Source organism: Mauremys reevesii, linkage group 7, assembly GCF_016161935.1.
Source record: "Mauremys reevesii isolate NIE-2019 linkage group 7, ASM1616193v1, whole genome shotgun sequence".
NCBI lineage: Eukaryota > Metazoa > Chordata > Testudines > Geoemydidae > Mauremys > Mauremys reevesii.
In genome coordinates this window covers 32,319,852-32,334,714 of record NC_052629.1, presented here as the reverse complement: position 1 = coordinate 32,334,714, position 14,863 = coordinate 32,319,852, and the positions used below count along the sequence as shown (strand labels likewise).

Genomic DNA, 14,863 nt, shown 5'->3' with positions numbered 1-14,863 from the left:
TGAGACTATATCTAGCAGTTTGAGACTATATCTATATCATGGTGCCCTAGATGACGATGACATTGATGACTTTGATAAATAAATGTTTTCAGTCCTACATGTCAAGGCTAACTTCCCTAGAATTGCAAAAGATCAGTGTCTTTTTTATGTAAGCAATGCATCCCTCTGTTAAAGTATAATTTTAAAAATGTTGATTTTAAATATTTTCTCGAATATATCTACATAATTGTTCTAGGTTTGTCATGTTTGGTGCCATTGTGTTGATGGGGGAAAGGGGCTTTCGAATGATACCCAACTCAAGCCATTTCTGACAGCACTGTATTATCAACTGTATTATCAAAATTTCTACCAACTGGACGACCTGAAGCTGGGTGCCAGGGGAGCAGTAAGCCCTCCCCACCATACCACAGACGGTGGAACAATTGAAACTGTGATTCTGTAGGTTTTTAGAAATCAAATGACACCTCCATCACCTTTCTATCACTAATTTGCCCACCGAATGAGATTTTACTATATTGTGTTCCCAGATTTATGCTGAAAAATTTGGGTAGAGCTGTGAATAATACAATATAGGGCTATCGATTAATATTAGTTTTAACTCATTCGATTAACTCAAAAAAATTAATTGCAATTTAATCACACTGGTAAACAATAATAGAATACCAATTGAAATTTATTATAAATATTTTTGGATGTTTTCTACATTTTCTAAAACAGCAAAAGCTATTTTATTTGGCATGTTGGGGAAGTGGGGATGCCGGTAACTGAAAAATGCCGGTTAACTAAGAGGGTTTGGGTGCGGGAGAGGGCGGGGCATGGGCTCTGAGAGGGAGTTTGCATGTGGAAAGGAACTCAGAGCAGCAGGTTGGGGAGCAGGAATGGGAGCGGGTTGCCTCCGCCTGCAGGCACCGCCACCACAGCCAATGGGAGTTGCAGAGCTAATGCTTGGGGTAGGGCGGGGGCAGCCTGCCGCGCCTCTGCCTAGGAGCAGCCAGGACAAGTTACCACATGTGAGGGACCGCCCAAGGTGAGCACCCCCCGCCCCTGGATCTGGCACCTCACGCCACAATCCGCGCCACAACCCGCTGCCCTGAGCTCCCACACCCAAATGCCCTTCCTGAGCCCACACTCCACAACCCCTCCTGTGCCCCAACTCCCTTACCCTGCCCCGTGCCAATCAGTCTATAAACTGGAATTTCAATGAAGATTAAAAATGCTGGTTTATAGAACTTTACAGATGGTGAAGTGTCAGATAAAACAGCTTTCACTGTATATTGATTTCAACACAGAATACAAAGTGTACAGTACTCACTTTATATTATTATTTTTTATTACAAATGTTTGCACAATACACATGATAAAGTACTGAAGTGTAATCTCTTTATCGTGAAAGTGTAACTTACAAATGTTGATTTTTTTTTGTTACATAACTGCACTCAAAAACAAAATAATGTAAAACTTTAGAGGCTACAAGTCCACTCAGTCCTACATCTTGTTCAGCCAATAACTCAGATAAACAAGTTTGTTTGCATTTGTGGGAGATAATGGTGCTGAAAGTGAGAACAGGCATTTGGATAGCACTTTTGTAGCTGCCATTACAAGGTATTTACAAGCCAGATATGCTAAACATTTGTATGCCCCTTCATGCTTCAGCCTCCATTTCAGAGGACATACTTCCATGCTGATGACACTCATTAAAAAAATGTGTTAATTAAATTTGTGACTGAATTCCTTTGGGGGGGCCTGTATGTCTCCTGTTCTGTTTTACCCATATTCTGCCATATATTTCATGTTCTAGCAGTCTTGGATGATGACCCAGCACATGTTGTTTGTTTTAAGAACATTTTCACTACAGATTTGACAAAAAGCAAAGAAGGTACCAATGTGAGATTTCTAAAGATAACCACAGCATCCGACCCAAGGTTTAAGAACCTGAAGTGCCTTCCAAAATCTGAGAGGGATTGGGTATGGAGCGTGCTTTCAGAAGTCTTAAAGAAGCAACACTCCAGTGCAAAAACTGCAGAACCTGAACCACCAAAAAAGAAAACCAGCCTTCTGCTGGTGGCATCTAACTCAGATGATGAAAATGAGCATGCGTCAGGCTGCACTGCTTTGGATCGTTATCGAGCAGAACCCGTCATCAGCATGGATGCATTTCCTCTGGAATGTTGGGTGAAGCATGAAGGGATATATGAATGTTTAGCGCATCTATCATATAAATATCTTGCGACACCTGCTACAACTGTGCGATGCAAATGCCATTCTTACTTTCAGGTGACATTGTAAACAAGTAGCGGGCAGCATTAACTCCTGCAAAGTAAACAAACTTGAAGTAGGACTGAGTAGACTTGTAGGCTCTAAAGTTTTACACTGTTTTATTTTTAAATGCAGTTATTTTTGTACATAATTCTACATTTTAAATTCAATTTTCATGATAGAGATTGCACTACAGTACTTGTATTAGGTGAGTTGAAAAATACTATTTATTTTGTTTTTTACAGTGCAAACATTTGTAATAAAAAATAAATATTAAGTGAGCACTGTACACTTTGTAGTCTGTGTTGTAATTGAAATCAATATATTTGAAAATGTAGAAGAGACTAAAAAATATTTAAATAAATGGTATTCTATTTAACAGCATGATTAATCATGCGATAAATTGCGATTCATTTTTTTCATCACTTGACAACCCTAATATAATATAAACATTGCAGCTGGTCAGGCAGTAAGTAAGCTTCACTAAAACAGTCAAAAGAAATGAAAATTTCTGGTTTAATTTGAAATGTGATTTATTTATTTATTTTACATTTTTAAAATTAATTTTTTGGAAAAGATTTGGAAGAGAAAATACCATTTTGTCTCACTCCTTTTAGTTATTTTCACTGCAAAAAAGTAAGAGGAGGAAATTAAAATAGCAAGAATGTGTTTTTTCCCAGTGAAATTTTAAATTTTGATATTTGTCCAAAAAATTAAATTTTGAGCAATATGGAAAAAATTTAAGCTAATTCTTATACTGGTTGAAAAGGCATTTTCTGTCAGTTTCACATATATACGAGTTCCTAGTTTACAAAAACAATGTTTAGGTTCTCTTTACAGATTACTTTAATCCTTTTGTATAGTTCATATACCTTTGTGTTTTGCAAGCTAAATAAATCAATGTTTCTTTGTAAATTATGTACATGATTACAATACATTTAACACTTCTTTAAATTTTTTCAATAAGTGAGAGATCTACCACCAATTTGCCTTGATGTTAGGCAAAAGCAGCGCATCTCTATAGATACACTACCATCGGAACTGAAAGCTCCAGTCCCACCAGAACCTTCCCTTCCCATCCGAACCAAAACTATGAAAGACTTCCAGTAAGTTGTATTGGTTTTAGCTGTATACTCTGTTTTGGTTTTTATTGACTGACTTTCCATTTTATTTATGTATGTATGTTTGTTTGTTTATGTATGTAATATATTTATTTTCTGGCTGACCCCTAGTGATGGGATCAGTACAAGATAACAGAATGATAGATAGAATGTATTTACGTACGTTAATTTGGCTAGGATGCTGGAATGAATACTTCTGTGTCTGTGGAAATTGTCATGACTCCTTGCTCAGCTTGGGTTTTATGCATCACCTAAAAGATAGCACCTCAGCAGCTCAGTGCCACATGCATTTTTTTCTACCGTTACTGTTTTTTGGGAGGGAGAGGGGGAAAGAACTACTGATATTTAGTGGATATTTATTTTCAATCAAAGATCCTCAACTCTGACTGAAGACATTGTGTACCAGGCCTTTAATTTGTAATGTTCTGTATTTTTGGACCTTTGACAATAGTTAATAATATAAGCTGTGCTACCTCTCACTTAAATGTTTAAAATGTAGAAATATTTTTTCATATTATGTCAAAGGACACTGGTGTCAGCAGTTCACTCTTTTTGTAGTTCCTTTTTATTTTTTTTATCCTCCTTTCTATTGATGTTAGTGCTATTTTAAATAGTGTAAGTAAGCTTGAAACCATATTGGGGAAATCCCTTATGTGAGAAGCACTACACTTACTAGGCCTTTTATTTTTGTGGACTTAGATCAGAGTCCATACAGCTTTATACTGCTGTCCTCTTACAATTTGGCAAAAGGACAATATGATCACTGTGCCAAATCAATTTAGGTTTGTTCCACTTTCATGTTTACTCCCTCTGTCAGAACACAAACCTAACTGACCTCATTTATCAAGGAAAAGTTCACAGTTGTTCTTAGTGACATATGAGTTTATCTTCTTTTAACAAGTTGGTTGCTTTTTTTGTGTGTTTGAGATTTCTCACTTTCAGTAGGAGGTTAAAAGTAACAAATTTTCTGATTTGTCAGGTGTTTCTTTACTTGGTGCAGAATGAGTCAGGTATCACAAAGGAATTGGTAAAAGAATATTTGTCTAGAACTCAAGTGGTCAAAAACGGAAATGTGACAAACCCATCTACCATGCATTTTATTAATTTTGACTAAAATTTTCAAAAGTGTCCGTGACTTAGGAACCTAAGCCCCACTGACTTACAGCAAGACATGCTCCTAAATCCTTTAAGCACTTTGAATATATTATGTCTGTTCTCACATTTACAATGTGTTTCATTGAAATACACAGGTTTATCAGATGAGTGATTATATAAAAATGTTTTATGTTGTGGAGGAAAAAATAAATTATGATTTGTATCACTAACATGTAGGGCCAATGTTTTCTGGAAATTGCCGCTATTACTGCTTTTTTTTTTTTTTTTTTTTTCCCCCTAAATGACTCTTCACTTCTGGAATAGCCCTTAATTTTTGGAATTGCCATTCAGAGGGTGAGCAGGGCATGCAGGGTGATGTCCACAGTACCTGTCACCCACTCATCTCCCCTGCACACAGCTGACTCCTTTCCCCTGCCACGCAGCACACAGCTTGCCTGGCCCTCATCCAGTCCTGCTCTGCCTCCAGGCCGAGCTCTGCCCTCATTTCTTCTCTGCCCCTAGACCAGCTCCACCTCTAGCCCCAGCTCCCCCCCCCCCCCCCCCATCCCCAGTTCTCCACCTTCTGCCCAAGCTCTGCTGCTAAGGCCTGGTCTACACTAAGGGGGGGGGTCGAACTAGGGTACGCAAGTTCAGCTACGCGAATAGCGTAGCTGAACTCGAAGTACCCTAGTTCGACTGACTTACTCGTCCAGACGCGGCGGGGTCGAACTCCGCGGCTCCAAGGTCGACTCCGCCACCACCGTTCGTGGTGGTGGAGTTCCGGAGTCGACCGGAGCGCGCGGGGAGTTCGAACTATCACGTCTTGATTAGACGCGATAGTTCGAACTCCGAGAAGTCGAACTCACCGCGTCGACCCGGACGGTGAGTATAGACCTACCCTTAGGAAGTCTTGGCTATGCAGTCATGGTGTGGGGGGCGGGGGAAGAGAGAGAGACAGATACCATTACTGGTAAGAGGCAGGATGCTACTGGAAAAGTTTGAGCACCGTTATTGTAAAGCAGGGGTAGGCAACCTATGGCACGTGTGCTGAAGGCGGTTCACAAGCTGATTTTCAGTAGCACTCACACTGCCTGGGTCCTGGCCACCGCTCCGGGGCGCTCTGCATTTTAATTTAATTTTAAATGAAGCTTCTTAAACATTTTAAAAACCTTATTTACTTTACATACAACAATAGTTTAGTTATATATTATAGACTTATAGAATGAGACCGTCTAAAAACGTTAAAATGTATTACTGGCACGCAAAACCTTAAATTAGAGTGAATAAATGAAGACTCGGCACATCACTTCTGAAAGGTTGCTGACCCCTGTTGTAAAGGATTGCATATTATTCATGTTTATCAATAAGTGTATTTTTATTAATATAATGCATATCAAAAATATCTGAAATATATAGCTTTGAAAATACAAAATTACTGTTTTAATTGCTGGAGAACACTGGCCCTACTAATATGAAAATAAGTTGTAGATTGGCTTTGCATAAATGTTTTTACTTTTATTTTCAGGATATTTGGAGTTTTCCATTATATCAGACATTAGTTCTTTATGGGTGTTTAAAATGTTCACATAACACATCCAACTCCCAGCTTTTAACTAGGTGTGAATCTCTGAATTTTATTGTTACAACAATGAATGTGATCTTACACATGCTATGTAAAATTTAGGAATTTTAAAGCTTGTAATACAAGCAAAGATCAGTACCTGTAATGTTAAATTAACAGTTTTAGGAGGTTACTTACTATTTTAAATTATTTCTACATATTGCATAAGAATTGATAATACATTATTCTATTACTAATTTGTTTTAAAATACTGAAATCATAATCCACTGAATTTATAAATATAATGATCAGGTAGTGTTGAAATATATTTTGCACAACCAATTTCAAATGCTTCCATTCTTTTGGAGTGTCAGTGTTTCTAGATTTTCAGGTAAAATATTAGAGTAAAAGTTAACTTGCACACATCAATTCTTAAATTCGCCCTTCTCATAAATCGTTTAGAGATGAAAGACACTGGAGTAATAGTGAAGTATGAAGTACAAAGTCTATTTCATAAAGCGTTTAATATTTGTACATAAACTTGTGTGATATATATTTATTTGTGAATTTTCTTTCTAGGGAGGATATGGAAAAAGCTAAGTCATCAGGAGATTGGAAAGCTGTACATGATTTTTATTTAACAACATTTGATTCTTTCCTGGAGCTAAATGCTGCTTTTAAGGTCAGAATGCTGCTTAGCTCTTATAGGCTTTATATCTTCAAGATGCTAAATATCCATCACATAAAATTTATATTTATCTTTGTTTAAACAGACTAGACTCATAGTATTATCTTGTTTACCTTACCCATACACTTTGTAGTTATAGCATTTCATTGTTTCATTTACTAGTTCCATCTATTATTTGTTTTTAGCAAACCATTTGTTCATTATTCATGTATTAGTAAACCAATGTCTCAAGCACATCTGTAGGATTTAAAACAAAAGAAATACAAAAATTGGTGTCCGGAGAATTAAAGAAAATGCAAAGACTTTATAAAAGCTGTCTCTGTACAACCCATTTCTGAAAGATTAACTTTGCATTATAGTAAGTGAAACTATATACATATTATTCTGTTAAAATTTGTAATACTTTATGACTATGGAGTTGCTTTACTATCTTTTTAGACTATTGTTGATGTAGATTCCATTGCTAGTAAAATAGTTATCTGACAGCCCTGGAGACTGAAGCCCTTAATTCCCCAATCAAATACAGTATGTTTTTTGGAAATGCATTCTTCCTTGCATTGCCTTCTTAATGTGCCTCAGTCCAGTTCTGAAAGGATCACAATTGTGGGTGGGTGCTTCAGTCACCATGCACAATAAATCCTTCGTATTTTTTCAGAATCTGTGTGTGTCAGTGCAAAATGTGATTGTGCTATTTGATGTGAACAGTGGCATCTGAATTGAGGCAATTAATTCATGTCACACAGGCTATCTAACAGATAGTGCATGGTAATAATTTTGTTGCTCTTGACTGTTGCTGAATTTGAATTTGAACCAATGACTAGAAATGGTAGACTAAATCACCCATCATGTATCAGCTGACACGTCTAATGTAGTCTCATTATTTTAGACTTTTGACAAATTGGACCCATGTGAACTTCGCTAACATAATGTATTCTTGTATCAGAACTTGAAAAGATACAATATCATATCTGACCTGGTTTCTTTTTTGTTGTTACAAAAAATTACCATTTTTTTTCTCTGTACATACTTTTTTCTAAAATTGATACAAATGTTAGCACACGATAACTTTTATTTTTCAGGGATTTTTTTAAAAATGACCTTTGAAATAACTTGAGTAAAAAATGCTTATGATTTGAATTTGCAGAAAGATGTCAGTCTCCCTTTCAGTACCATTGAAGACTCTGGAATCAATGCTAAATTTGTGAATGCTGTCTATGATGCCTTACTAAATACTGTAAGTAAAAAAGATGTTTTTAAAATGTTTTAAAAGATTCACAATTATGAACTGAGGAATCTGCTGAAATTGCAAAAGCTGTGCAAGGTTACATGAAATCACCATAAAATCCTGAAAACTGCACTCTACAGATAGAACAACTTTTAGTTAATAATATTGTTTATATTTTGGTAGAGACTAGAGGCCTCAATCAGGACCAGGACCCCACCATGCTATATGCTGCACAAACATAGCAAGGCATGGTTCCTTGCCCCAAAAGCTTACAATCTGGATTGAAAAAAGATACAGAAATGAGTGTAGGAAGCAATGGGGAAGATGGAATGAGGGTGACAGTCATATGAATATGCATAGGCAAGTTAAATGTGCAAATGATGGGTTCCAAATAATTTGAAAGTTATTTTTCTTAATGATTAAGTGCACAATATAGGCAATTCTTGACCACTTCTTAATTTAGCCAATTTTTTATTATTTATTTCATTGATTTTGTGTGACCTTTGGTGTTTTGCTGGACAAAAATATTTGTATCTGCTATAGTGAATTTAATATTACTGTTCAGTAAAGGATATTGTGTAACTATTAGTTTGCATCTAGGCTATCTGTTTGCATGGTACTGAACTGTTCTCTTTTGAGAGGTATGAAAGAAAAAATGGTAATGAGGGGGTTTTCCTCACAACATCTGAGGTTCTTTCTTAGGCACAGATCTTGAAAACAGCTTTTGCAGGTAGATTCCTGTGATTGTGCAGGGCACCACCGATTTCAAACAGGCGCTACATTGTGTATAAGGGTCCACTTGTGCAGTGTTCTAGTGAAGTTAGAAGGGCCCTGCACAGCATACAGCTCTTGCAGGACTGGGGACTTGGACAGTAGAAAGAAAGCCTTTTCTTACATACTAACAAGTAGGCAGGAAAACAAGATAATAGAAAAAGAAACTATAAGATAATATAGAACAGGGGTTGGCAACCTACGGCATGCGTGCCAAAGGTGGCACACGAGCCGATTTTTAATGGCACGCCGAGGTGCCGGCTGCCGGCCCCACTCAGCCCGCCGCCAACCTGGGTGAACGAAACTGCAGGCTGGCAGTGGGCTGAGCAGTACGGCGGCTGAGACCCTGGCTGGCAAGGGGCCAGCAGCCGGAACCGAAACCCAGCCAGAACCCAGAGCCGGCCGATGCTGGGGCACAGCACGTGGCGCACTCCCAGCTGGGGGGCTGCTGGCTGTGGAACTGTCCTGCAGGCTGGCGCTGGCGGCCGAAGCAGCAGGCAGTCAGGCAAGTGAAAGGGGCCGGCGGGAGGCGCGGTGGAGGTGACCGCGTCCCAGCCTGTCCTGCTGCCCCTCTCTCGCCACTGTGGCTGGATACCAGGGCACTGCAGGCATGTGCCGTCCCTGCGGCCCCTGGGGAAAGGGAGTGGCAGGCCAGAGGGTCTTCTGCAGGGCCGGCTCCAGCATTTTTGCCGCCCAGAGCAGCGCGCAAAAAAAAAAAAAAAAAAAAGCCTCTCTCGCGATCTGCGGAAGCTCTGCCGCCCCCGCTTCAGTCTTCGGCAGCTGGTCCTTCCCTCTGTGAGGGACCCACCGCCGAAGAGCCGGACGTGCTCCCCTCTCCGCCTTTCTGCCTCCTTGGCAGAAACAGGAACAGCGTGGGTCAGGGACCCATCCAGGTAACCCGGCTGCAACCGGGACTGTCCCAGGCCAGCCCCAAGTCCCCGTCCCCTCGGGACTTCCCTCTACACCCCGCAACCTCCTGCCCTGAACCCCTCACGCCACCCAACTCTGACTCCTACACCCCCCATGCTCCCAGCCCTGACTCCTGCACCATCCACATCCCCACCCCCTGCCCTGATCCCCCCACACCCCAATCCCCTGCTCTGAGTGCTCCCCCACACACATCCCAGCCCCTGAGCTCCTCCCCCCTGAGGGGGGTTGTAATACGACAGTACCTGTAAGAAATTTAAGTTACTTTTACCCCTGCTGGAACCTCAGACCAGCAGTGGACTGAGCGGCTCGGCCCACTGCCAGTCTGGGGTTCTGGCCGCCAACCCAGGACTCTGCTCCTGGCCTCAGCCACTCCCTGCTGTGGTGCACATTGGAAAACTCAGCAAGGAAAAGGATCACACTAAACTGATAAGATCGGCATTTTAATTTTATTTTAAATGAAGCTTCTTAAATATTTTAAAAACCTTATTTACTTTAAATACTACAATAGTTTATTTATATAATATAGACTTATAGAGAGAGACCTTCTAAAAACATTAAAATGTATTGCCGGCACGCGAAACCTTAAATTAGAGTGAATAAATGAAGACTTGGCACAGCACTTCTGAAAGGTTGCCGACCCCTGATATAGAATATGTAAGAGACACTAGTGATACCAAAAGTTAAACTTAGTTGTGCAACAGAAAAACATATTGCTTCCCAGTGTATTGATCCAAAACAATGGTGCAATCTTTATCTCATCACTTTCACTGGACTCCCACTCTAAATCCATCTTCCTAAGTTTGGGTGATATACTTTTTAGATGATGTGGCTTTTTTTTTTAAACATTTTTTTTTCCGTGTTTGCATCCAGTTGAAATGTTTTGTGCGTATTTAATAGGGCTTAATGTAAGATAAGGTCTTCTGGTAACTTAAACGATATTTTATTTAACCAAATGTACAGCCTAGCTAGCTGTGATTTGTCTAGGTGGTCTCTGTTTTTGTTTCTTTTGCTACGCATCCAGCCTTGATAATTTATATTACTTTAATAATCCTCCTATGGTGTCACATCTAAATAAAGATTTGGGGGAAATGTAATAAACTGATAACGTTTTGATTGGGAAATGTAGCTATGGTGAAAACACACTTGCTCCCATGATTTGTTTTTTCTTTTTCAAATTCTGCTTGTAGTATTACCAAGCAAAGCTTTGAAAGGTCTGCAAACTAAAAGGTTTAAGTTTATATATGAAAAGAAAAAAATATTTATTGAACTTTTTCTAGACTGACTAGATTGATGGGATTTGCCTTTCCTAATTTTTACAGATGTAATCAAGCTATTAAACAAGAGCTTCTGTTGACTAGAGCTAGAATGATCGAGAAGTATTCAGTAGACCTTGGGCATTTAACTTTTGTAGAGAAGGTAATTTGGATGAAGGAAAAAATTAGGTCAGCTTTCTTATACAATTAACCTAGTATCAGTAAAAGGTCATTCTTTCTATTATCATTATAAGAAAATTAGTATTTTAATTCTAAATTAGTAAAATGGAACCTTGAAGACTGGAAATGTGGAAAAGTGAAGGTAGCATTTATTGCATATTCAGTGACTCATTAAGAAATTTAATATTATTAGTTCTGCATTAAATCTGATACATACATATTTAGTTGTCAGTCCTAAAATGAGAGAATTTTAATAACCAATTTAATAACACTTGCCAAATCTAATTTACCTATAGACCTAGTATTCAAAATTCAGCTAGCTGAACTAAATATTCATCTGAGAGTTGTAAGTAAAATAATGTTACATATGCAATTTTCATTGAAGGTTTCTCACAGATTACTTTAAAATCAGTTTCTCCTATAGAGTGGGTGGAATTAGAATCTTAAAATTTACTGTTCAATGTAGGTTTGTATGTGCAGTATTCCCATTTTAAGTACTGTATAGGGATAACCACAAATACAGTAGTGTGGTAAAGTCAAGTTTTTAATGGCACCAAAAGTAAGTTTAACATTTTCTCCTATCAAGTATCAGAGGGGTAGCCGTGTTAGTCTGGTTCTGTAGAAGTAGCAAAGAATCCTGTGGCACCTTATAGACTAACAGACGTTTTGCAGCATGAGCTTTCGTGGGTGAATTTTTTTCTTTTCGTGGCTTGCATCCGAAGAAGTGGGTATTCACCCACGAAAGCTCATGCTGCAAAATGTCTGTTAGTCTATAAGGTGCCACAGGATTCTTTGCTACTTCTATTTTCTCCTAGTTTCTTTGTACAACAGTAAAAGCCCTAATTCTTCTACTGATCTATTAATGTTACTTCATTGTGAACAAAGGGCAAAATCCAATAAACATTTACACATGAATAATTTTATGCACCTGAATAGTCCCAGTTGGAATTAACCTGGGCATTTCTCTCAATGAAGGTAGCAGAATAGTATGCATATAAATTTCCTCTTAATATTAATTGGATTATAATTAGTTTGGGTTATTTTAGTTCTATGTTTTCTGTAAAGTAGACAAAATAAAAAGTTGAATTTTATTGTGGAGTAAAAACTATTCCTAATATTTTAAATAAGAATGTTATCCTACTGTCATGTTTCAACAATTGTATTATATGAACTGTAAAAAAGACGTGTACTCTTTAACCTAATGCTGTTTGGTTTTTTTCTTTACATTTTCCCTAGCCTCAAGATATTCAGAAGTCTGTCCTAAAAGGAATAATTAATGGTCTGTTACAGGAGTGGAAAGGGTAATTGTAACGAGCATTTGCACACATTTACATTAGTGGAAAATCTGGGTTTATTGTACTAATATATTATCTTTCTTTAATACATGAAAAGGATCTCGCATGTTTTTAGACCAAGAATGAAAAATTATTTGTGTTACATCTTCTTTGCTTTATAAGTTTCTCCTTTAAAGAGACACATCCGCTGATCATCTAAATCTTCAGTCAAATCCCCTCTGAGTGATCTATCAGAAATAGCTGGAGCTCTCATGGTATTACTACATTGCAAAAAAACTTAAATTAGGTAGGAGAGACAAGGAGGGTGACATACTATTTTTGATGGCTCAACTTCTGCATTAGCTAACTCAGGTTATGAAGACATGGCAAACTCAGCATAGCAGTTCATGTTCAACCCCAGGCTTCCCTCTAAGACTCAAATTCAAGCTGCTAACTCATGTTAAAAACCAGGTTAGCCATGTCTTCACTGCTATTTTAACCCAAGTTGGCCAATGTGGGTTAGCAAACTGAAGTTAAGAACACACAGGTTTTTTTTCTTATCCTTTCTTTATTTTTTACAATATAGATAGATCCTCAGTCATGGTGGGCACTGGTTCAAGAGGGCCTCTCCCTGACTTCTTATTAGAAATTTCTTAGGAAATGGGTATGCGTCTCTGGAGCTCCCTCATGCTTTTCCAATAAACCTTTGTTTTTCATCTGGAAGCCCTCTTTTTCTGTTCAGCTTTTTGCTTTCAGAATCTCTTCTCTCTGCTGCCTCTCTGCAATGCAAGTTGCCCTTCTATTGCCAGGGCAGCACTTAAGCTAGTGGCTTACGATGGGGTTCCAGACAGAGTTATTTTCCCCACTCCACTCTTGGTCATTATTGCCTCTTTTGGTTGATAGAGCTCTGCTGGATAGAGGGGAATGTGATGGATAAGCTACTTCCCAATTCTCACCAAAGTGGCTAGGCAAACAGCAGTAGCCTAAAACAGAAGAGCCTGAAGAGGCACACAAAAAATTCAGTGAGGGAGGCAAGTCTCAGCAGTGACAGTAACAGCAGCAAGAAAGTAAATAACAGCAAGAAGTAGCAAAACCACACTGATATACCAGTCACAAAGCACAAAAAGGCAGGTAGGCAAATCCTCTACCATGAAGGGCGATGAGAGCATCCATGCTCCAAGATAGAAAAAAGAGTGAGGAACTCCTTCTTTTCTACACTATTCCCAGCTCCTCATGCATCTCCCATTCCATAAGATTCCCCCCACCTCTAAGATGTGGGGATGGTTTTTAATAAATATTTATATTAACTGATATTTGGGTCCCTTGTGCTGGGTGCTGTACAAATATAGAAAAAAAAAAAGATGCTAAGATAGCTAGCTGGCTGACATTGTTCCTGTTGCTCAAGGTCCCCCTCACTTAGAGAGTAGCCAGAATTTGGTAAGGGTCTTCCCAAAGGTCTCTTTCAGTCAATTATTTAATGGAGAGCAATGGGATCCTATATGGAATGAACACTAAAAGAGCTTATTCCTCCCCCCCTCTCCCTCTGAATCCGTAGACACTTTCTGTCATGAACATAAGATCCACGATTGCATCTTAAGATCCAAGATTAAAGAAATACAAGAAAAAATTAGGAGCTTTGGAAGTGCTATATGATTCCTCCACCAACTCAACCACTTCCTTTCATTCTCTTTCCTCAAAGAACAACTGTCTTAATCTGTTCTTTAAAATCTGAACTAAGCTCCCAAGAAAGACTTTTTGTCCCATGGAATACTGCAGCACCATGATTAAAAGGATTATTTTTGGCTCTGGAGTCCTCACCAAAAAAAGGCAAGAAAGAATTCGTTAAAAACTAGGTGGTCATATATTTTCCTACTAGCACATGGACTTTCTTTTGAAATGATTGCTTAAGGAACTCAGAATGGGAGCAGCCATGAAAAAGCAATTGCATAAACTAACAGATCAATAACTTTTGAATAAGCTGCAAAGAAAGGAACTGTTCACAGTGCCCAAGAGTGATGCTGTATTGACAGGCATGATGAAGGAAACAATCTTCTTCATTAAGGAAGATTTCTTTCTTAAGCACTATGTTGGACAGGAAGATCAAAGCACCATTCCAAGGAAATTCAGGCCTTCAGGAAATTCTCTGCCATCTACTTTGCTGGAGCATCTGTATTATAGTTCAGGAAACTTAGGGTGGGCTTTTCAAAAGTCCTCAGCATTGACCTTCTCTAGTCCCATTAAATCCAATGGGAGTTTTATCATTGACCTAAATGGAAAAAGAAGTATGCCAGTGCTGAGAGCTTTTGAAAATTCCATCCTTGAAAAACTATGGCCTTCAAACACAAATAATGCAGTCCATCTTGAAGACTTCTCATCTCTTCTTTCATAGTGATGCCATTAGCTCAGTTTGATTGTCCACAAGATCACTGATTCCAACCACCATTGTCAGGAAACAAACATAGCTGTGTTTATGGAAAGCTAACCACTAAAGCAATTGGTAACCCTTTAA

At 38.6% G+C, this 14,863-nt stretch overlaps 1 protein-coding gene across 5 annotated transcripts in view; it reads left to right on the top strand.

The window, feature by feature from the left end:
- Positions 1-14,863, top strand: part of HECTD2 (HECT domain E3 ubiquitin protein ligase 2) — an 82,886-nt gene that overhangs the window by 22,824 nt on the left and 45,199 nt on the right. For 4 of the 5 annotated variants that reach the window (XM_039481012.1, XM_039481011.1, XM_039481013.1 and 1 more), the window contains 4 exons: positions 3,224-3,362; positions 6,613-6,715; positions 7,866-7,955; positions 12,317-12,381. In XM_039481012.1, coding sequence (XP_039336946.1) covers positions 3,224-3,362; positions 6,613-6,715; positions 7,866-7,955; positions 12,317-12,381 — 397 coding nt within the window. Of the gene's footprint in view, positions 1-291; positions 439-3,223; positions 3,363-6,612; positions 6,716-7,865; positions 7,956-12,316; positions 12,382-14,863 lie in introns of those variants that run through there. The other variant, XM_039481015.1, reaches the window with a different exon arrangement.